We start from the raw sequence: 22,951 nt of genomic DNA, 5'->3' as shown, positions 1-22,951 counted from the left end.
GGGATGGGTGCGCCTTGTAGTCCCATCTACTTAGAGGGCTAAAGTGGAAGGACTGCTTGAGCCCAAGAGGTCGAGGCTGTAGTGAGCCAAAACTGCACCACTGCACTCCAGCCTGGGTGACAAAATGAGACCCAAAAGCCATGAGGTGAGTTCAAGCATAGTAATTATCCATGAGGGGGTCATGGATATTGGAGGGGGCAGTCCAATACTAGTATAAGAGCCTGAGTAAGGCTGGCTTCCCTAAGGGGTTGGGGATAGGGGAGAGGACAATCTCAGAGCAAGGTGAAAAGATCAACAAAAGTTGAAGCAGTGAACTGAGGCTGAATATCAAATCCCAAGAGGGGTGAAAAGGACTGGCATGCAGGAAAGTAGCAGCAACCCTGAACTGGGTTGGAACAGCATCTGCCTTAGGTGGAGCAGCAACAGAAGGTATGTCAAAACAGGAGAAATTGATCAAATAAGTAAACTATTAAAAATAGTGAGAGTCAGGTTTCTGTCTGAGAATCATAAATATGGGGAAAAAAATTAAAATGAACCCTGTTTTGTTGGGTTGGATTTGGCGAAGTTAATATGAGCACATGGAGTTCAATATATAGAGATGGATACAGTAATAGAGATGTGAGTGTGTATGTATATTCACATAATGAATCAAAAGTATTGTGACCTCACAGTTTGTTCTCTTTTTTTTTTGAGACTGTCTCATTCTGTCACCCAGGCTGGAGTGCAATGGCACAATCTTGGTTCACTGCAACCTCCGACTCCCAGGTTCAAGCAATTCTCCTGTCTCAGCTTCCCAAGTAGCTGGGATTACAGGCGTCCACCACCATGCCCAGCTAATTTTTTTTTTTTTTGAGATGGAGTCTTGCTCTGTCGCCCAGGCTGAGGTGCAGTGGCACAATCTTGGCTCACAGCAACCTCCGCCTCCCGGGTTCAAGCAATTCTCCTGCCTCAGCCTCCTGAATAGCTGGGATTACAGGTGCCTGCTACCACACCCGACTAATTTTTGTATTTTTTAGTAAAGACAGGTTTTGCCATCTTGGCCAGGCTGGTCTTGAACTCCTGACCTCATGATCCACCTGCCTCGGCCTCCCAACGTTTTGGGACTAGAGGCGTGAGCCACTGGACCCAGCCAATTTTTTTTTTTTTTTTTTTTTTTGAGACAGACTCTCACTCTGTCATTCAGGCTGGAGTGAAGTGGTGTGATATTGGCTCACTGCACCCTCTCTGCCTCCAGGGCTCAAGTGATTCTCGTCATGCCTCAGCCTACCAAGCAGCTGGGATTACAGGCGTGCCCCACCATGCCCGGCTAATTTTTGTATTTTTATTAGAGACGGGGTTTCATTAGCCAGGCTGGTTTTGAACTCCAGACCTCAAGTCATCCCACTGGCCTCGGCCTCCCAAAGTGCTAGGATTACAGGTGTCAGCCATCGTGCCTGGCCCACAGTTTTCTACATAGATATAAAAACAATATAAGATGTGAATTTATAGAAATATGTATCTCTGTAGGAATACACACACACACACAATTTCCTAGCCATGCTGACTGAGAGTAGCAATAACCCACACCTAGCACCCACTTTGGCTTCTAAATATTATTCTCACCTAAAAGGAATCAAGGCTCCTCAGAGAAATGGTGATTTCAGAACTACAGCAGGAATAATACAAGATGAGCCTAGATTATACTGTTGTGTCAGAAGTAGAGAAATGCTTCTCTGAAATGATAGGTCAAAATACACAGAAGCCAGCTTAAAGAGGTCCCACCAGGAAAACCTGAGACAGTATGTAAATCAAAATAAATGACATTAGTGGAATATGACCCATTAAAATAAAATAGCATAAGTCCATACTAATACAAATAATCAGGGAGTAAAGAAAGCTTCACCTTACAGTGGAACGTCAACTGATGAATGTGAAAGAAAAGGTGAAATTAGAAAATCACTACTTGCCATCAATCCTAGTCATAAATTAGGCCAAGAAACATCAATGAATGCTAAAATTAGTGAGGAAAAGGTGCAAGGAACAAGATGTTTATAGGTGAAGCACTTCCCCCACAAAATCCATACTGACTATAAACAGAAAAAAGATTAACCTCACAGTGGAGAAACTGGTCAAGGAAAAACTGAAATCATGTACCACCTGATAGGATGCAAACAAAAAACACAGAATCACGTATGTGATACTCCTGCTAAAAACATAACTGCTTTTAATCATGACGAAACATCAGGCAAATCCAAATAGGAGGTCATTCTACAAAATAACTGACCTGTAATATTCAGAAGTATCAAAGTTATGAAACTCAGGGAAAGACTGAGTTACTATTTGAGATTTAAAAAGACAAAAGAGGACTGGGTGTGGTGGCTCAGACCTGTAATGCTAACAGTTTGGGAGGCTGAGGCAGGCAGATCACTTGAGGCCAGGAGCTCGAGACCAGCCGGGCCAACATGGCAAGAGCCTGTCTTTACTAAAAGCACAAAAAAATCAGCTGGACGTGGTGGTGCACACCTGTAATCCCAGCTACTCGGGAGGCTGAGGCACGGGAATCACTTGAACCCAGGAGGTGGAGGCTGCAGTGAGCCAAGATTGTGCCAATGCACTCCAGCCTGGGTGACAGAGCGAGACTCTGTACAAAAATAAAAAGAAAAATAAATAAAAAGACCAAAGAGTCAAAATGCAGTTTGTGATCCTTTTGCTATAAAGAATATGTCTACAAAAACACGAGTGGGTTCCAAAGATCAGACAGTAATAATGCATCGCTGTTCATTTCCTTATTCTGATGTTATATTGTATATTCCCAGGAGAATATTCTTCTTTATGGGAAATTCTGAAGTATTCAGGGGTGACAGCATATTATATTGGTAAGTTACTCTCAAATGGTTTAGGGAAGGAAGAGTTCTTTTGTACTATTCCTGCAACCTGTTTGTAAGTTTTAACGCTTTTAAAATTAGAAAGAAAAACAAGGTTTTTAAAAATGAACTTCCAAAGCACTAAAAAAAAAATGTATTAATATAAAGATTTTCTTTGCACGGCATCAAAGGCAGAAACAATAAAGAGCATCTGCATAAATTACCTCAAAAATGTAAACTTCTGCATTAGAAAAAATTAACCTGCTAGAATCCCAATAACAAAAACTATGAAGACATAACAAAATTAAACACCAAACGTTAAACTATGGGAAAAAACACACACAGCAAATATACAAGACAAAAGAATATGATCTCTAATATAAAACACTTTGTAAAAAAAATTATAATATTAAAATAAACAGATATGGAAGGTCAATTAACATACATGAATAATCTTCAAAAAAAAATTTTAAAATAACCAACCTTACCAGTACTCAAAGAAACTCATTCAAACATTTTAATATTTTTTTTACTAGAAAGAATAGCAAAGATTTTTTTAAGGGTAACACAGTGTACCTAACAAAATATAGAGTTATGAGCGATCTCACATACAGCTAATACAGTGTAAGTTCTAGAGGACAATTTCACACAATGTATTTCTTGAAGCTTCCAAAATGTTCACACACTTTTACACAGATGCTAGCAGTGTATACTAAACGCCAGACACCAAACTAGGCCCTTCAACCACAAAGGGTTGCTTAATTAAATTCACAGTTTGTTGAATCTCATGATATTCTGTATTACAGACTAAGTATCTATTAAAAATACAGCAGAAACACAATTTATTGACACACAAAAGATGCTGCGTAATTTTTGAAAGCAAACAAAAAATATAAGCAAAACGATTCATCTTTTTCGTAAGTATATACTATAAGCAAAAATACAGAGAAAAAACCCCGTCTCTACTAAAAAATAGAAAAATTAGTCGGGCGTGATAGTGGGCACCTGTAATCCCAGCTACTCAGGAGGCTAAGGCAGGAGAATTGCTTGAACCCGGGAGGCAGAGGTTGCTGTGAGCCGAGATCATGCCACTGCATTCCAGCCTGGGTGACAGAGTGAGACTCTGTCTCAAAAAAAGTAAATAAATAAAAAGTAAAATAAAATAAAATAAAATAAATATTAATTACATAATAAAAAGTTTTTTTGCACAAAAACATTTAAAATCTTAAAGCTGGCTGCAATTTCTTCCACGGTTGGAATGTGTACCTTCAATTAAGTGGTAAAACTGTATTTAAAGGCACATTGGGTAATGGTGAAACCTAAAATGCAGAGGAGAATAAAACAATAACATACTAAATGAAGAAAAATATACAGGAAAAAAGCAAACATTAAGTTTTTTTTTTTAAGGCCAACAATAAAAACCGTATCTTGGGGTACAAATAACTTGAAGGGGGGGGACAAGTAACATTCTAATATAGGACTGTTTTTCAAAAAAAGAATGTATGATACATCGTAATGAATATTATGCAAAATAATAATTAATTCAAATTTAACAGACTCTTGATACCTGAAAGAGCAAAAGAGATCAGTAATTCATAAAGGGCCAATCTGTAAGGATTAAAATATCCTGTAAATCATAGAATACTAAATACCTAGGTTACTATGAAAGGTAACACAGTTTTGCTTGCTTTGTACTCCTGTGACCTTAGTAACATATTAATAACATTTTAATAACTGTAGTTTGGTGTAGTAATTTTTTTCCACATCTCCCTGAATTTGATGGAGACCTACAATTTTTTTTTTTTTTTTTTTTTTTTTTTGAGACAGAGTCTTGCTCTGTTGCTCAGGCTGGAGTGCAGTGGTGCGCTCTCGGCTCACTGCAAGCTCTGCCTCCTAGGTTCACGCCATTCTCCTGCCTCAGCCTCCCGAATAGCTGGGACTACAGGCGCCCGCCACTATGCCCAGCTAATTTTTGTATTTTTAGTAGAGACGGGGTTTCACCGTATTAGCCATGTTGGGGAGAACTATAATTTTAAAAACACAAAGACTTCCTTTCTATTTCCCAGCAGTGATATTCAAACAGTAATAAAATAATATCCACTGTACTTTATTACAACGATCATGTGGAACAGACTGTAAAACAACTGGTTCCATTGTGGAAACACCGGCAAATTGTACCTCCGGAATATACAGAGCACACACCTCATGGGCCCAACCTAAAAATAAATAAATAAATGTCATCTTTTCAGTTTTATCAAAAGCAAATTAACATCATTAACTTCCTTAACAGATCCCTACAATGTCTATTGAAACAAATGCACAACAAGGACATTAACAAATTCTCATTGCTGTCTTACTTCCATTGCTTGAGAATACTCAAACCACTACTAAAAAAAGCATTCTTAATCATTTCCCCAGTTACGATGTACAGGAACATAAATAAAGGGAAACATTTATAAATTCAGATGTTGGCACTAACACTTCTTATACAGGCAGACTAAATATTCAGATCAACACTACTAATGAGAACCATTATAAAAGGAGTTTTTTAAAGTTTAATACTTATTATAAAATTTAATAATCTTAATCATTTTAAATGTCAATATGAAATTATTTTTATCTTGGTGTCAATATTTTTAATATTAGTAATAACAATCATTTCACTATTTTAATTGGAAAAGTTTTAAATTTGGTATTAAATATATATATTTTACGAGATGGAGTTTCCCTCTTGTTGCCCAGGCTGGAGTGCAATGGTGCAATCTCGGCTCACCGCAACCTCCGCCTCCTGGGTTCAAGCAATTCTCCTGCCTCAGTCTCCTGACTGAAGGTATTAAGGAGCTGATGTGATAGTGAGGAATTTCTGGGCTAAAACTGGAAAAGAATGTAAGTCCTAGGTACAGTTTTTGGCCACTTTTGCCCAGGGAACATTTGCCTATTTCAGAGAAAGCGGTGGTGAGGATGAAGGGTACAATTCTTTTTTTTTTTTTTTTTAGACAGAGTCTCGCTCTTGTTGCCCAGGCTGGAGTGCAATGGCATGATCTTGGCTCACTGCAAACTCCGCCTCCTGGGTTCAAGCAATTCTCCTGCCTCAGCCTCCCGAGTAGCTGGGATTACAGGCATGCGCCACCACACCTGCCTAATTTTGTATTTTTAGTAGGGGTGGGGTTTCTCCATGTTGGTCAGGCTGGTCTCGAACTCCTGACCTCAGGTGATCCACCCACCTCAGCCTCGCAAAGTGCTGGGATTACAGGCGTGAGCCACCGCGCCTGGCCTGAAGGGTACTTTTGACAAACTCAGAGGCCCAACAGTACAGGGATGTACATTCACAAACAACCAAGAGAAAAAGAGAACAAGTAAACCCCTCTCCTCCTTTCAGATGCAACACTGAACGGCAAACCAGGGGTGAGAATACACTAAAAGTACACAGACCCTCGCGGGGCGCGTTGGCTCACGCCTGTAATCCCAGCACTTTGGGAGGCCGAGGCGGGTGGATCACGAGGTCAGGAGATCGAGACCATCCTGGCTAACACGGTGAAACCCTGACTCTACAAAGAACACCAAAAATTAGCCGGGCGTGGTGGCGGGCGCCTGTAGTCCCAGCTACTCGGGAGGCTGAGGCAGGAGAATGGCGTGAACCCGGGAGGCGGAGCGTGCAGTGAGCCGAGATCGCGCCACTGCACTCCAGCCTGGGTGACAGAGCAAGACTCCGTCTCAAAAAAAAAAAAAAAAAAGTACATAGACCCTCAAAGAGATGACACCAGGGCTCTGACCATCTCAAACTCTGAAATTTGATGAAGGTAATCCGAAATTACAACCCCCAAGGCACGAAGCAGATGCAAATATACATCCTCTCTAAAAGAAAATAGTATCATTTTGGCTACAAATTATTTCTACCTTTTTTTTTTTTTTTTTGAGACAAAGCCTTGGTCTATGGCCCAGGCTGGACTGCACTGGCGTGATCTCGGCTCACTGCAACTTCCTCCTTCCAGTTCAAGCAGTTCTCCTGCCTCAGCCTCCCAAGTAGCTGGGATTACAGGTGCCCACCACCACACCTGGCTAATTTTTGTATTTTTAGTAGATATGAGGTTTCACTGTGTTGACCAGGCTGGTCTTGAACTCCTGAGCTCAAGTGATCCACCAGTCTCAGCCTCCCAAAGTGGTGGGAATACAGACATGAGCCACCACACCCAGCCTAAAATTTCTTAATTACACATAATTTCCAGCACAATAATAAGTACCAAACACATGACAGACAAGACAATATGAATGAGAATAAGGAGAAACACGAAAATCAAAACAGATCAGTATTTTGGAGTTATCAGATAAAGATTTTAAAATAAGTATGCTTACTATGATCAAGTACACACAAGACAAAATTCTAAATTGATGCAAAGAACCGAAAACTATAATAATAAATTAAAATTCCAGAAGTAAAGCGGAAATTTAGAAATCAGTCAGGCACAGTGGCTCATGCCTGTAAGCCCAGTACTTTGGAAGGCTGAGGCAGATCACTTGAGACCAGGAGTTCAAGACCACCCTAGGTAACAAAGTGAGACCCCATCTCTACAAAAAAAAAAAATAATGAGCCAGGTGCAGCGGCATGCACCTATAGTCCCAGCTACTCAGGAGGTTGAGGTGGGAGGATTGCTTGAGCCCAGGAGTTGGAGGTTGTTGTGAACGATTATTGTGCCACTGCAATCCAGCCTGGGTGACAGAGACCCTATCTCAAGAAAAAAAAAATCAGTGGGTGGGATTAACAGCAGTTTAGGCATGGATGAAAAGAGAATTAGTAGGAACACAACAGGTCAGAAGAAATCCAGAATGTTACCACAAAAGTAAGAAATACAAAAAATGGAATAAGACACATGAAAAATGTAATAGGCAGGCAGGTCTAACACACATGTAATCAGAGTCTCGGAGAAATATGAGAGAGAAAATGGCATGAAAGCAGTATCTGAATTGATAATGCCTAAAAATTTTCCAGAACAGAAGACCCAAAGCCACTGACTGAAGAACCACTATAAATCAGAGTAAATAAATACACTAAGGAACATTAATAAAACTACAGAAAACTAAGGGAAAGAAATGAAAATCTTAAAAACAAAAGGCAAGTTATCAAACGAAAAACTAGATAACTAAATAAAGCCAGAAAACATTATGTAAAAGATTTCCATTAAAGGGAACACCAAACAATTTTCCTTGGGCAATAGGAAAATGATTCCAGAAGGAAGCTCAGAACTGAAGAAAAATATAAAGAGCGATAAACATGTAGGTACATTTAATATATAATGCACATATAAAACAACAATGCCTTCACACTCATTTACAATACAAATGACCACTTACACTAAATATTAAAACACTGGTACGGTCTGTGGATGCATGTAGCTTTCCTATAAAACTACAGCAAAGACTGGAAAAGCAACAGGTAAAAGAAGTCTATATGGTTTCATTCTGCATTTCGTGTTAAGTGGTACATACAGGCCAGGTGCAGTGGCTCACCCCTGTAATCCCAATACTTTGGATAGCCAAGGCGGGCAGATCACTCGAGGTCACGAGTTTCAGACTAGCCTGGCCAATATAGCGAAACCATGTCTCTACTAAAAATACAAAAATTAGCTGAGTGTAGTGGTGTGTGCCTGTAGTCCCAGCCACTCAGGAGGCTGAGGCAGGAGGACTGCTTGAACCCGGGAGGTGGAGGTTGCAGTGAGCCAAGATAGTGCCACTGCAGTCCAGCCTGGGCGACACAGCAAGACACCGTCTCAAAAAGAAAAAAAAAAGTGGTACACTCAGTAGACTGAATTTACTGATAAGAAAATTATAATCCCTACAGCAACCACTATATAGATAAATATAAATACTTATATAAATAGGAAGAGATATGGCCAAAAAGGCAATTTAAGGCAACTTAATATAATTAATTAAGTTTAAATGCAATACTATCTAGTTGCATTGTTAAACTGATTAAAATACAGCACTAAAAAATAATCACAAAAAGAACAGAAGAGAAATAAGAAATAAGAGGGAAAATCAATGTTAAGAACAAACAGCAGAAGACTTCTACTTCTGTCCAAGGTAGACTAAGGCTGTCAAGAGAAAGTCACAAGGGAAACTGGAAAATGTCTTGAACGGAATGGCAACAAACATGAAATTTATCACAACTTGAGACGTACGCTGGGGACAGTGGCTCACGCCTGTTAATCGCTTGAGCTCAGGAGTTTGAGACCAGCCTGGGCAACATGGTGAAACCCTGTCTCTACAACAAATACAAAATCATTAGCCAGATAAAGTGGCGTGCACCCGTAGTCCCAGCTGCTTGAGGGGCTGAGGTAGGAGGATCGCTTGAACCCAGGAGGTTGAGGCTTCAGTGAACCGAGATCACACCCCTGCCCTCCAGCCTGGGTGACAAATTGAGACCCTGTCTCAAAACAACAACAACAATGGCAAAAACAAAAACAAAAAAACACAACTTGTGGGATTCAATAAAAGCAATAGAGAGGAACTTGCAGCATATATATTTTCATTAGAAAATAATATCTAAAATAAAAGACCTAAGGTTCCACCTTTATAAGTTAGAAAAGAAGAGGAAAATATAACACATAGTAAGTAGTAGGAAGGAAATAATAAAGAGCAGAAGTTTAACACAATAGAAAACAGGGAGATGGCATAAAAAATTAACAAAGCCCAAAACTTCTTTAAAAGGTCAACACAACTGAACGATTCTATTTGGACTGGTCAAAAAAATAAAAATAAAAACAAAGAAAAACCAGAATACAAATCACCAACATCTGGCAGGGTGTGGTGGCTCACGCCTGTAATCCCAGCACTTTGGGACGCCAAGGTGGGTGGATCACCTGAGGTCAAGAGTTTATGACCAGCCCGGCCAACATGGTGAAGCCCTGTCTCTACTAAAAATACAGAAAATTAGCCAGGCGTGATGGCGCATGCCTGTAATCCCAGCTACTCAGGAGGCTGAGGCAGGAGAATCGCTTGAACCAGGGAGGCAGAGGTTGCAGTGAGCCGAGATCCCACCACTGCACTCCAGCCTGGGTAACAAGAGCAAGGCTCGGTATCAAAAAAAAAAAAAAAAAAAAAAAATTACCAACATCAGGAATAACTATGGGGTAATAACCACCAATGCTAGCAAAATTAACAAAATAATAATAAAATACCATTGACGGCCGGGTGCGGTGGCTTGTGCCTGTAATCCCAGCACTCTGGGAGGCCAAGGCGGGTGGATCACCTGAGGTCAGGAGTTCAAGACCAGACTGGCCAACATGGCAAGATCCTCTCTCTACTAAAAATAAAAAACATTAGCTGGGTGTGGTGGTGCCCGCCTGTAATCCCAGCTACTCGGGAGGCTGAGGCAGAGAATCACTTGAACCTGGGAGGTGGAGTCTGCAGTGAGCCGAGCTCATGCCACTGCACTCCAGCTTGGGTGACAGAGCAAGACTCCATCCCAATAAATAAATAAATAAATAAATAAATAAATAAATAAATAAATAAATACTATTGGCAATGTTAGTCCAACAATTTCAGCAACTTATACAAAGTAGTCAAATTTCTTGGAAAAATAGAGCACACCAAAATTGACTTAAGTGTATACAAATAGGCTGGGCCCAAGGGCTCATGCCTGTAATCCTAACATTTTGGGAGGATGAGGCAGGGGGATAGTTTGAGCCCAGATGTTCGAGACCAGCCTTGGCAACAAAGCAAAACCGCTTGTCTCTACAAAAAATACAAAAAGAAAAAAATATTAGCCAGGCATGGTGTGCCTGTGGTCCCACCTATTCAGGAGACTGGGGCAGGAGGATCATTTGAACTCAGGAGTTTGAAGCTGCAGTGAGCTATGACTATATCACTGCACTCTAGCCTGGGCAACAAAGTAATACACTGTTAAAAAAAAAAAAAAGGAAGAAAGAGAGAGAGAGAGGGAGACAGGGAGGGAGGACAGAAAAGAGAAGAAAAGAAAAGAAAAAGAGAAAGGAGGGGAAAAGGAATGTCCCTATAATTTTGCCAAAAAACTAATTTATCAAAAATTTTCCCAGAAAAGTTTCAGTTGCTCACGAAGTTCTATATAGAATTCAAAGAAAAATAACATGAAATTTACACAAACTGTTTCATTTTAAGTGACTAGCATAACCCTCAACAAACACCTGACAAAACCACTATAATTCTTTTTTTTTTTTTTTTGAGACGGAGTCTCGCTCTGTCGCCCAGGCTGGTGCAGTAGCTCGATCTCGGCTCACTGCAAGCTCCGCCTCCCGGGTTCACGCCATTCTCCTGCCTCAGCCTCCCAAGTAGCTGGGACTACAGGCGTCTGCCACCACACCTGGCTAATTTTTTGTATGTTTTAGTAGAGACGGGGTTTCACCGTGTTAGCCAGGATGGTCTCGATCTCCTGACCTTGTGATCTGCCTGCCTCAGCCGCCCAAAGTGCTGGGATTACAGGCGTGAGCCACCGCGCCCGGCCCAAAACCATTATAATTCTTAAGGAAACAGAGAATGAAAGTACGTGACAAAAATAAAACATACGTCAGGAGATGGACAAGTGAATTTACAGTATCCTAAGAGTTTCAGAGGATTCAGAAAGAGGAAAGAAGCACATAGTAACATTAACTTTTTAAAAAGCTAATAGAGAGGGTAGAATGGAACGAGTGGAACAAACCAGAATAGGAAAGACAAATACAAGACATTTAATAAGATGGAAGGCTTACACCAGGTGCAGTGGCTCATTCCTGTAATCCCAACACTCTCAAAGCTGAGGCAGGAAGATCACTTGAGCCCGGGACTACAAAGCTGCAGGGAGCTAGGATCCTGCTACTTGCACTCCAGCCTGAACAACAGAATGAAAACCTGTCACTTAAAAAAAACAAAACTTTGGAATAGTGAAGGCCTTTCTAACTAATAACTCAAAATACCGACATCATGAAAGACTAATAAATTGTACAAAATTAAAATCAAAAACCCATGCATGGTAAACAAATTTTTTAAAAAGCACAATATAAATAAAGACTAACCAGATGGGCAAAAATTAGTCCAACTCATATCAAAACAGCATAATAACATATAAGGGGCTCCTTATGAATGCTCCAATAAATCAAACTAAAAAGATCAACAACTGTGGCTGGGCATGGTGGCTCACGCCTGTAGTCCCACCACTTTGGGAGACTGAGGTGAGTGGATCCCATCTCTACTAAAAATTAAAAAGTCAGCTGGGCCTGGTGGCGTGTGCCTATAATCCCAGCTATTCAGGTGAGTGAGGCAGAAGAGTCCTTTCAACGGGGGAGGCAGAGGCTGCAATGAGCCAAGATCAAGCCACTGCACTCCAGCCTGGGTGACAGAGCAAGACTCCAATTCAAAAGAAAGCCAGATGTGGTGGCACATGCCCGTAATCCCAGCTACTCAGGAGGCTGAGACAGGAGAATCACTTGAATCCAGGAGGTAGAGGGTGCAGTGAGCTGAGATCATGCCATTGCACTCCAGCCTGGGTGACAGAGTGAGACTCTGTCTCAAAGACAAAAAACAAAACATATGAGACCAGCAGTTTGACTAGGTTAAAACATGGCATGAAAGTACATAGTGATTAGGCAATCAAACAACTTCTGAAATGAAAATTATTATAACAAGGCTGGGTGCGGTGGCTCATGCCTGTAATCCTAGCACTTTCGGAGGCCAAGGCGGGTGGATCACTTGAGGCCAGGAGTTCAGGAGTAGCCTGGCCAACATGGTGAAACCCTGCCTCTACTAAAAATACAAAAATTAGCCAGGTGTCATGGCACAGGCCTATAGTCCCAGCCACTCTGGAGGCTGAGGCACAAGAATTGCTTGAGCCGGGGACGGGGAGGTTGCAGTGAACTGAGATGAGGCCACTGCACTCCTCCAGCCTGGGCAACGGAGCGAGACTCGGTCTCAAAATAATAATAATAACAATAATTTTTTAAAGTAACACCTGATTTTAGGAGAGGCAAAACATAAAAAAAGAAAATTATAATATTTGAAAGTAGAAAATCAATGGAAAGATTAAACAGATGAATAGTATGAAAGAATAATTTGTGACCTAGAAGATAGCCCCAAAGAAGTTACCCAGAATGCCCAGAGACAAAGAAATGGAAAGCATGAAAGATCATGGGTCATGGCCAATAAAGCGCAAAGATCCAACGTATATCTGGAGTTCCAGAAGGAGGAAATAGAGAAAATGGGGCAGAGGCCATATTTGAAAGGTTATGACTGAGAATTTTCAAGAATTAATGAGACCCAAATTCTTAAAGAAACTCAGTGAACTGCAATCCAGAAAAATAAAAAGAAATCCACATCAAGACACATCAGAGTGAAACTACAGAAAACTGAAGAGAACGATCCTAAAACAGCTAGAGAGAAATATATCTTACCTACAAAGAAACAAATGAAAATGACAGCAGATTTCTCAACACCAACGGAAGAAGCCAGAAGTTAGCAGAAAAACACCCCTAACGTCTGAAAGGAAAATCATTGTCAAACTGGAATTATATCCTAGCGAAACTATTTTTCAAAAGAGATCTTGAAACAATGATATGTTTTTCAATTATTGGATGATGGAAGATACCAGCAGCTAGGAGTTCACATACCCTTTAGGTAATTCTTGAGGTTTCTAATGAGAAATTCCGAAGAACTGGGGTCTGTAGAAGTGGCAAACACTCATAGGCTGAGAACATAAAAACACTAAGGAAACAATGACTCTAACCATAACCACCATCAACCCCACCTCAATTTTTAATCTCAGTAGCCCTTTGGTTACACTAGAGGTATATGGTTCAACTTTGCAGATCTTGGGAGAGAACATTTCTGCTCCATTTTCTCAGGACTACCGCCCCAAAAAGGCTTTCCTAGGCCCCTCAGCTCCTAGGAGGAGTAGTTAATATGATTGGTCAGAGTCCAAGGCATTCCTTGGGCCTTATTTATTTCTCTTTTGTTCTCTTATAGAGGCCTCCTCTGCAGTCTGTGTCATGTCAGTTTCAGGGAGAAGAGAGAAAACATCGAATATAACAGAGCTGCATGGGGGAGGTACTGGATTTCCATTCCTGTGTATACCTCTCTGTAGCTCCCTCGATCTGGAATGCCAAAGAGAAGAGGGCACCCAGGGACCTAGGCATTGCTTGGTCCCTGGATCAATACCATAATAATAACCTCGGAACCTCATCCATGTCTTCTAATGTGAATGCTCATCCCAGCTTGGAAGTAATGAAGACTACAAGCTGCTCTCCCTAGAGAAAGTACAAGAGACCACATCCAAACGCATGAGAAATAACTTCTCTCTCTCTCTTTTCGTTTTTGTTTTTTGTTTGTTTTTTGAGACGGAGTTTCGCTCTGTCGCCCAGGCTGGAGTGCAGTGGCGCGATCTCGGCTCACTGCAACCTCCACCTCCCGGGTTCAAGCGATTCTCCTGCCTCAGCCTCCTGAGTAGCTGAGATTACAGGTGTGCACCACCACACCCAGCTAATTTTTGTATTATTAGTAGAGATGGGGTTTCACCATCTTGGCCAGGCTGGTCTTGAACTCCTGGCCTCAGGTGATCCGCCCACCTTGGCCTCCCAAAGTTCTGGGATTACAGGCGTGAGCCACCATGCCCGGTCAATTAACTTACCTTCTCTAGATTCACTTTCCTTATCTCAAAATGAAGAAAAATGTGGAATTCACAGGGAATTGAACACTAAATGTTTTGATGAAATCACTTAGCACTCCAAAGAGGCTAAATGTTTATTGTATTAGTATAGAAACAGAACAAATTGCAAAAACAAAAAGTGGACCCAAATACACACTGAATTCATGATATGATAAAACTAGCATTCTAGATCAGTGGGAAAAAGATGGCTTACGCAATAAATGTAATGAGACAACTGGTTAGACTTAAAAAAAAAAAAAAAACCCAGATCATTACTTTATGCCAAAATAAAGTACACATGTATCAAAAATTGAAGACAAAATATGAAACCACAAAAGTACTAAGGGAAACATGGATGAATATTTTTCTAATCTTGGAGTGAAAAAGGCCTTTTAAAGCACGTGTTACCAAATTCAGAAGCTATAAGGAAAAAATTTTTTATAAATTTGGCTACATAAAAATTCAAGACTTAGACCTTTTTAAAAGACATAAAAATCATACCTTTAAATGAAGGAAAAACATTCTATGTTTTTGAATAGGAAGAATTAATATCATAAAGGTGCCAATTCTTTTATTAACATATAAATGTAACATATGAATCCAAATTAGCATATAAGTGCAATTAGAATCAGAATACATCAATTTTTTTAAAAACTGGACAGTAATTTTAACATTCATATAGAAGAATAAATGAGATGGTCAAGAATATTTGGAAAGGAATACCAACAAAGGGGACCTGTCTTCTCATATATTAAACTTAAAATGAGGCTATGGTAAATAAAACAGTATGATATTGGCATGGGAATAGACATCTAGATCATTAGAGAAAATAGCACAGTGGCTCATGCCTGTAATTCCAGAGCTTTGGGAGCCCAAGGCGGGAGGGTGGCTTGAGGCCAGGAATTCTTTTTTTTGTTTTCTGAGATGGAGTCTCGCTCTGTCACGCAAGCTGGAGTGCAGTGGCATAATCTTGGCTCACTGCAACCTCCACCTCCCAGGTTGAAGTGATTCTCCTGCCTCAGCCTCCCGAATAACTAGGACTACAGGCACCCGCCACCACGCCCAGGTAATTTTTGTATTTTTAGTAGAGACAGGGTTTTACCATGTTGGCCAGACTGGTCTTAAACTCCTGGCCTCCGGCCCGCCTCATCCTCCCAAAGTGCTGGGATTACAGGCCACCACGCCCAGCCTGAGGCCAGGAATTGAAGACCAGCCTTGACAACAAAGTGAGACCCCGTGTCTATAAAAATTTTAAAAATTAGGCCGGGTGTGATGGCTCATACCTGTAATTCCAGCATTTGGGGAGGCCAAGAGAGTAGATCACGGATCACTTGAGGCCCAGAAGTTTGAGACCAGCCTGAGCAACACGGCAAAACCCCATTTCTACAAAAAATAAAAACAAATAAGTTACCCGGGCGTGCTGGCATGTGCCTGTAGTCCCAGCTGCCCAGGAGGCTGAGGTGGGAGGATTGCTTGAGCACAGAAGTTTAAGGCTGCAGTGAGTTATGATCATGCCTTTATACTTCCAGCCTGGGCAACAAAATGAGACTCCATCTCTATTTTTTAAAAAAAGAAAAACAGAACCCCAAAACTGATCAAACTACATGGCAATCTAATAAACAACTGATATAGTTTGGCTGTGTCCCCACCCAAATCTCATCTTGAATTGTAGTTCCCATAACCCCCACATGTCGTGGGAGGGACCCAGTGGGAGGTAATTAAATTATGGGGGCAGTTACCCCCATGCTGTTCTAGTGATAGTGAGTGAGTTCTCACGAGATCTGATGGTTCTATAAGGGGCTTTTCCCCCTTTGTTCAGCACTTCTTCCTGCCACCAGGTGAAGAAGGATGTGTTTGCCTCCCCTTCCACTATGATTGTAAGTTTCTTGAGGCCTCCCCAGCCCTGTGCAACTGTGAGTTGATTAAACCTTTCGTTTATAAATTACCCAGTCCTGGGCAGCCCTTTATAGCAGCATGAGAACAGACTAATACAAGGACCAAGATGACTTTTTATTTATTTAATTTTATTTATTATTTTATTATTTTATTTATTTTTTACTTTATTTATTTTATGGTGCTAGCATAATTGAGTATACAACTAGAAGAAAATAAAGCTAGTTCCTATGGCAGACACCGCTAGTTGCCTAACCAATTTTCATTCAGAATCTTGATTTTGTTTAGGGCAGCAAGGTGCCCAGACAAATCTATTTACCACCTAGACTCTCTTGAAAATAAGAGTGGCCATGTCCCACTCAGTGAGACATAATTAGAAGTCTAATGGGTAGAGCTTCCAGGAAAGCTATTGTTTTCTTGATAAAAAGAAAAGAAAGGTGTCCTTCACCCTATATTCTTCCTGCCCATAACGTGTAAATGTGACCCTTTTAGTACAGAAACTGGCTTGCCTGAAAAAGAAAATAATAGGCTGGGTGTGGTGGCTCATGCCTGTAATCTCAGCACTTTGGGAGGCCGAGGTGGGCAGATTACTTGAGGTCAGGAATTCGAGACCAGCCTGACCAACATGGCAAAACCCCCTCTCTACTAAAAATACAAAAATTAGCCAGGCGAGGTACAGGCACTTGTAATCCCAGCTATTCAGGAGGCTGAAGCAGGAGAATCACTTGAACCCGGGAGGCAGAGGTTGCAGTGAGCCGAGATCGCACCACTGGACTCCAGCCTGGGCAACAGAGCAAGGCTCCATCTTAAAAAAAAAAAAAAGAAAAAGAAGAATCCCTGAATTGTGGAACCGAAAGGGAGATGATGCCTGGATCTTTGATGGCATGGTAGAGCCACCACACCTGTCCTGATCTTTTACTTCTATTCTTCTTGTTACATGAAAAAACAAACCAAAAAAAAAAGCCCTATTTGATTTTTTTTTTTTTTTTTTTTGAGACGGAGTTTCACTCTTGTTGCCCAGGCTGGAGTACAATGGCATGATCTCCACTCACTGCAACCTCCGCCTCCTGGGTTCAAGTGATTCTCCTGTCTCAGCCTCCCAAGTAGCTGGGATTACAGGCGTGCAACACCACGCCTGGCTAATTTTGTATTTTTAGTAGAGATGGGGTTTCTCTATGTTGGTCAGGCTGGTCTCGAACCCCCGACCTCAGGTGATCCACCCACCTCAGCCTCCCAAAGTGCTGGGATTACAGGCATGAGCCACCTCGCCCGACCCCTATTTGATTAAGGCATTGTAGTAGAGATTCTATTATATAGAGTTGTTTGCAAATTTGGGGCAATCAGCCACTATGTCATATAATGTAAGATAATATAACTTGAAATGCATTAGATATCTAAGTATAAAATAATAAAAATAAAAGTGAGGTGTGTATGAAGAGAACTCGATTAAGAGGAATCATAAAGTGACTATATGAAAGTTAAGTTTTTTCCATCGTGAAAGCATAAATGAAATTAAGAAAAAAACAATAGATTGGGAAAATATTTGTAACACATATGAATGAAAGCCTGTAACATATAAATAGTTTCTACAAATTAATTAGAAACTAATGACAAATAGAAAAATGGACAAAGGCTACAAATAGGCAAATTGCGGAAGAGGAAATTCAAATAGTTAATAAAAATATAAAAAGATACTGCTCAGCCTCATTCAGGAAAAAGCAAATTAAAACAAAAAAGAGATGCCACTTTTCAATAACTGGCAAAAATTATAAAGAGTAACCATATCTGCGCCAGGCACGGTGGCTCATGCCTGTAATCTCAGCACTTTGGGAGGCCAAGGGAGGCAGACAACTTTGAGCTCAGGAGTTCGAGACCAGCCTGGACAACATGCTGAACCCCATCTCTACAAGAATTACAAAAATGGGCTGGCCATGGTGGCTCATGCCTGTGGTCCCAGCTACTTGGGAGGCTGAGGCTGGAGGATCACTTGAGCCAGGAAGTGGATGTTGCAGTGAGCTGAGATCATGCCACTGCATTCCAGCCTGGGTAACAGAGCGAAAGAAATCCTGTCTCAAACAAACAAATAAAAAGAGTAATCATACCTTATACTGAAAGCATAAACAAAGGACACTCATACATGCTGGTGGGAATATAAATTGCTACAGCCAATTTGGAAAATAACATTTGATCTAGCAGTGTGTTTGGGAAATCTATCCTACAGAAATAAAAGCATCAATATGTAACCAAGTAGCTCAGCTTCAAAATGCATTTTGAAACTTTTTTCCTTTCTTACATTTAGCCTTGAAACATACTTTGAAATTATTTGTTGGCTGGACCTGGTGGCTCATGCCTGTAACCCCAGCACTTTGGGAGGCTGAGGCAGGTGGATCACTTGAGGCCAGGAGTTCAAGAGCTGGCCAACATGGTGAAACCCCATTTCTACTAAAGATACAAAAATTAGCCAGGCGTGGTGGTGCAAGCCTGTAATCCCAGCTACTCAGGAGGCTGAGGCAGGAGAATCGCTTGAACCCAGGAGGCAGAGTTTGCAGTAAGCAGAGATCATGCTACTACACTCCAGCCTGGGCAACAGAGTGAGACTCTGTCTCGAAAATAAATAAATAAATAAATAAATAAATAAATAAAGCTCTTTGTTTCTCTCCCTTCCCACCAGATACTCTTGTGCACAGTGCTTGCTTATCTAATTATGCACTTATTTAGAAATTCCAGGGGCTAATTTTGAAACACATCAGGCATGAAGACCCAACTGCTAAATTCCAGAGATTACCTCAAGGCAGTTAATCTACAACCTGGCCATTGTTGAGATGACAGCAGCCCATGCAGGTGGACCGTGACTCAAGATAGCCCTGGAACAAGACACACAGGCCTCGTACCCAGCACCACTCCCCCACGGCTCCCATTCCAAGTTCCCTTATTTATTTATTTATTTATTTATTTATTTATTTATTTATTTATTTATTGAGACAGAGTCTTGCTCTGTCACCCAGGCTGGAGTGCAGTGGCCCGATCTCGGCTCCCTGCAACCTCCACCTCCCGGGTTCAAGTGATTCTCCTGCCTCAGCCTCCCAAGTAGCTGGGATTACAGGTGTCCACCACCAGGCCCAGTTAATTGTCTTGTATTTTTAGTAGACGGGGTATCACCATGTTGGCCAGGCTGGTTTTGAACTGCTGACATCAAGTGATCTGCCTGCCTTGGCCTCCCAAAGTGCTGGGATTACAGGCGTGAGCCACAGTGCCCAGCCAAGTTCCCCTAAATTCCTGGGCTTACAGGCTTGAGCCACTGTGCCGGGCCATATTATGTAATTTTTAAAGCCAGTGTTATTGTCCTCATCTGTTAGTTCAGAGCAGCGAGGTCCAATGGAAATATAATGTGAGCCATACATGTAGTTTAAAATTTTTAGCAGTCACATTAAAAATAGTAAAAGGAAACAGGGGCTCACATCCCAGATAAACACCCAGGTCTTTTTAAAAACTCAGGCTTGGCTGGGCGTAGTGGCTCATGTCTGTAATTCCAGCATTTTGGGAGACTGAGGCAGGCAGATCATGAGGTCAGGAGTTTGAGACCAGCCAGCCTGGCCAACATGGGGAAACCCCATCTCTACTAAAAATACAAAAATTAGCCAGGTGTGGTGGCACGTGCCTGTAATCCTAGCTACTGGGGATGCTGAGGCAGGAGAATCACTTGAACCCAGGAGGCGGAAGTTGCAATGAGCTGCGATCGCACCACTGCACTCCAGCCTGGGTGACAGAGTGAGACTCCATCTCAAAAAAGAAAAAAAATTCAGGCCTGTTAATGAGGGCTTGTAGTTCCGACTACTTGGGAGTCTGAAGAGGAGGATCATTTGAGCCTAGGAGTTCCAGCCTGTAGCATGCCATGATTGTGCCTGTGAATACTGTGAATAGCTACTACATTCCAGCCTGGGCAACATAGTTTTTTGTTTTTTGGTTTTTTTTTTTAAAGAGACAGGGTCTTGCTCTGTTGCCCAGGCTGCAGTACAGTGAATGGCACGATGATAGCTCACTGGACCTTAAACTCCTGGGCTCCAGCAATCCTTAACACTCAGTTTGTTTGTTTGTTTGTTTAGACAGAGTTTCACTCATGTTGCCCAGGCTGGAGTGCAATGGTGCAATCTTGGCTCACTGCAACCTCTGCCTCCTGGGTTCAAGCGATGCTCCTTCCTCAGCTTCTGGAGCAGCTGGGATTACAGGCACGTGCCACCATGCCTGGCGAATTATTGTTTTTTTAGTAGAGACGGGGTTTCACCATGTTGGTCAGGCTGGTCTCGAACTCCTGACCTCAGGTGATCTACCCTCCTCGGCCTCCCAAAGTGCTGGGATTACAGGCGTGAGCCACTGCACCTGGCCAACACTCACTTTAAAAAATACCTCAGCCTCCCCAGCAGCTGGGACTACAGGCATGTGCCACCATACCCAGCTAAAATTAATTTAATAACATGCTTTATTTAACCCAATATACCCCTAAATATTACCACTGCAACATGTGATCAATTAAAAAATTACTGGTGAGATATTTTACATTCTCTTTTACATTCTAAGTCTTAGAAATCTGATGTGTATTTTACATTTACAGCATAATTCAATCCAGATTAGCCACATTTCAAGGTTTTGTTTTATGGTTTTGTTTGTTTGTTGTTTTTTAAGACAGGGTCTCACTCTATCACCCAGGCTGGAGTGTTGTGGTGCCATCATGGCTCACTGCAGCCTTGATATTCCCAGGTTCAGATGATCCTGCCGCCTCACCCTTCCAAGTAGCTGGAACTACAGGTGCATGCCACCATACTTGGCTAATTTTAAAATTTTTTGCAGAGATGGGGTCTGGCTATGTTGCCCAACCTGATCTTGAACTCCTGGGCTTAAGTGATCCTCCTGCCTCAGCCTCCCAAAGTGCTGAGATAATAGCCATGAGCCACCACGCCCAGCCTCAAGTTTTCAATAGCTACCTGTGGCTAGCGGCTGCTGCACTGGATGACACTAGTCTAGTGTAGGGCAGAGTCCATGATACATCAACATTACAGATGCAAACATATGATTTCCCCCCGCCCTTTTTTTTTTTTTTTTTTTTGAGACTGAGTCTCACTCTGTCACCCAGGCTGGAGTGCAGTGGCGCGATCTCGGGTCACTGTAACATCTTCCTCCCACCTTCAAGCAATTCTCCTGCCTCAGCCTCCCGAGTAGCTGGGATTACAGGCAACTGCCACCACACCCGGCTAATTTATGTATTTTTAGTAGACGAGATTCCACCATGTTGGCCAGGCTGGTCTCTTAACTCCTGGCCTCAGGTGATCTGCCTGCCTTGGCCTCCCAAAGTGCTGGGATTACAGGCGTGAGCCACCGCGCCCGACCTGATCAATCTCTTAAAGAGAATCCAGCTTTATTACTGCCAGTACATGACCAAACTGCTTCTATATTTGCCCTGGGAAAAATGGGCAAAGGGAAATACTGTTAATTGATGAATAAAAACTTTGCAGAAAATTAGCCAGTGTTTAATTTTCCAAAACTTCCCTCTGTTCAGTAGATACCAGCTACTGATGACTACATATACTAGGGAAAGTTTAAAATTAGGAAATGCTGATTTCTCACATTATGAATTTCTAAATCCTGTGAAGAAAAGCTTAAAGAGCTTCTGAATATACAGAAGTTCCATTTAAGGACTAGGTCCTCCTTGTAGATGCATCAAAATATTACAAATTCCAAACTGAGACTTAATTCTCAAATGTGTTTTACTTGTTCTAAAACAATCTGTCCACAAATATAAAACTATAAGTAATAAATTGTTATTTTCCTACTGTGAGAATCTTTAGTGTGAAAAAGTATTCTACAAAAGAATTTTTTAAAAAATAAATTATATAATAAAAAGTATGTACAAAATGGGTTACAGAGGACAGTTTGTATACACATAGATAAAGATATGGAAGGTAACAACATAACTGTTAACAGGCCAGGCACGGTGGCTCACGCCTATAATCCCAGCACTTTGGGAGGCAAGGTGGGTGGATTGCTTGAGGTCAGGAGTTTGAGACCAGCCTAGCCAACACTGCGAAATCCTGTCTCTACAAAAAAATACAAAAAAAAAAAAAAATCAGCCGGGCATGGTAGCACACGCCTATAGTCCCAGCTACTTGGGAGGCTGAAGTACAAGAATCTCTTGAACCCAGGAGGCGGAGGCTGCAGTGAACCAAGACCGTGCCACTGCATTCTAGCTTGGGTGACAGAGTGAGACCCTGTCCCCTCCCCCCTCCCAAAAAGTGTTCACAGTAGTTACTACTGAAAAATGGGATTTAGGATGAACAAGATAATTTTACATTTTTAAAAACTCCCTACTAATTTGAATATTTTTACAATAAACACGTATAACTTAAGAATAAAAGTAAAAAAAAAGAGATCATATTCAGATAGAGTCTGTTTTCATTAAACTGTTTAATACATGAGTTCAATATTTGTCTAAAAAAGCAATCTCTAAAATTATGCATCATAAGGTTGGATGCGGTGGCTCATGCCATAATGAAGTGGGAGGGAGAGACATATAGGAGCA

At 41.4% G+C, this 22,951-nt stretch overlaps 1 protein-coding gene across 1 annotated transcript in view; it reads right to left on the bottom strand.

The window, feature by feature from the left end:
• Window positions 1–3,337: 3,337 nt before the first annotated feature.
• LOC101152516 (large ribosomal subunit protein mL45) overlaps window positions 3,338–22,951 on the bottom strand; it is a 37,770-nt gene continuing 18,156 nt past the window's right edge. The window contains 1 exon segment of the mRNA XM_031011767.3: window positions 3,338–5,059. Within this exon segment, the coding sequence (XP_030867627.2) occupies window positions 5,047–5,059 (13 nt within the window). The 3' untranslated portion in view covers window positions 3,338–5,046.

The sequence above is a fragment of the Gorilla gorilla genome, chromosome 4 (genome assembly GCF_029281585.2).
Source record: "Gorilla gorilla gorilla isolate KB3781 chromosome 4, NHGRI_mGorGor1-v2.1_pri, whole genome shotgun sequence".
Classification (NCBI taxonomy): Eukaryota; Metazoa; Chordata; class Mammalia; order Primates; family Hominidae; genus Gorilla; species Gorilla gorilla.
The sequence above is the reverse complement of the archived record's forward strand: the minus strand, read 5'-3'. Positions and strand labels throughout refer to the sequence as shown.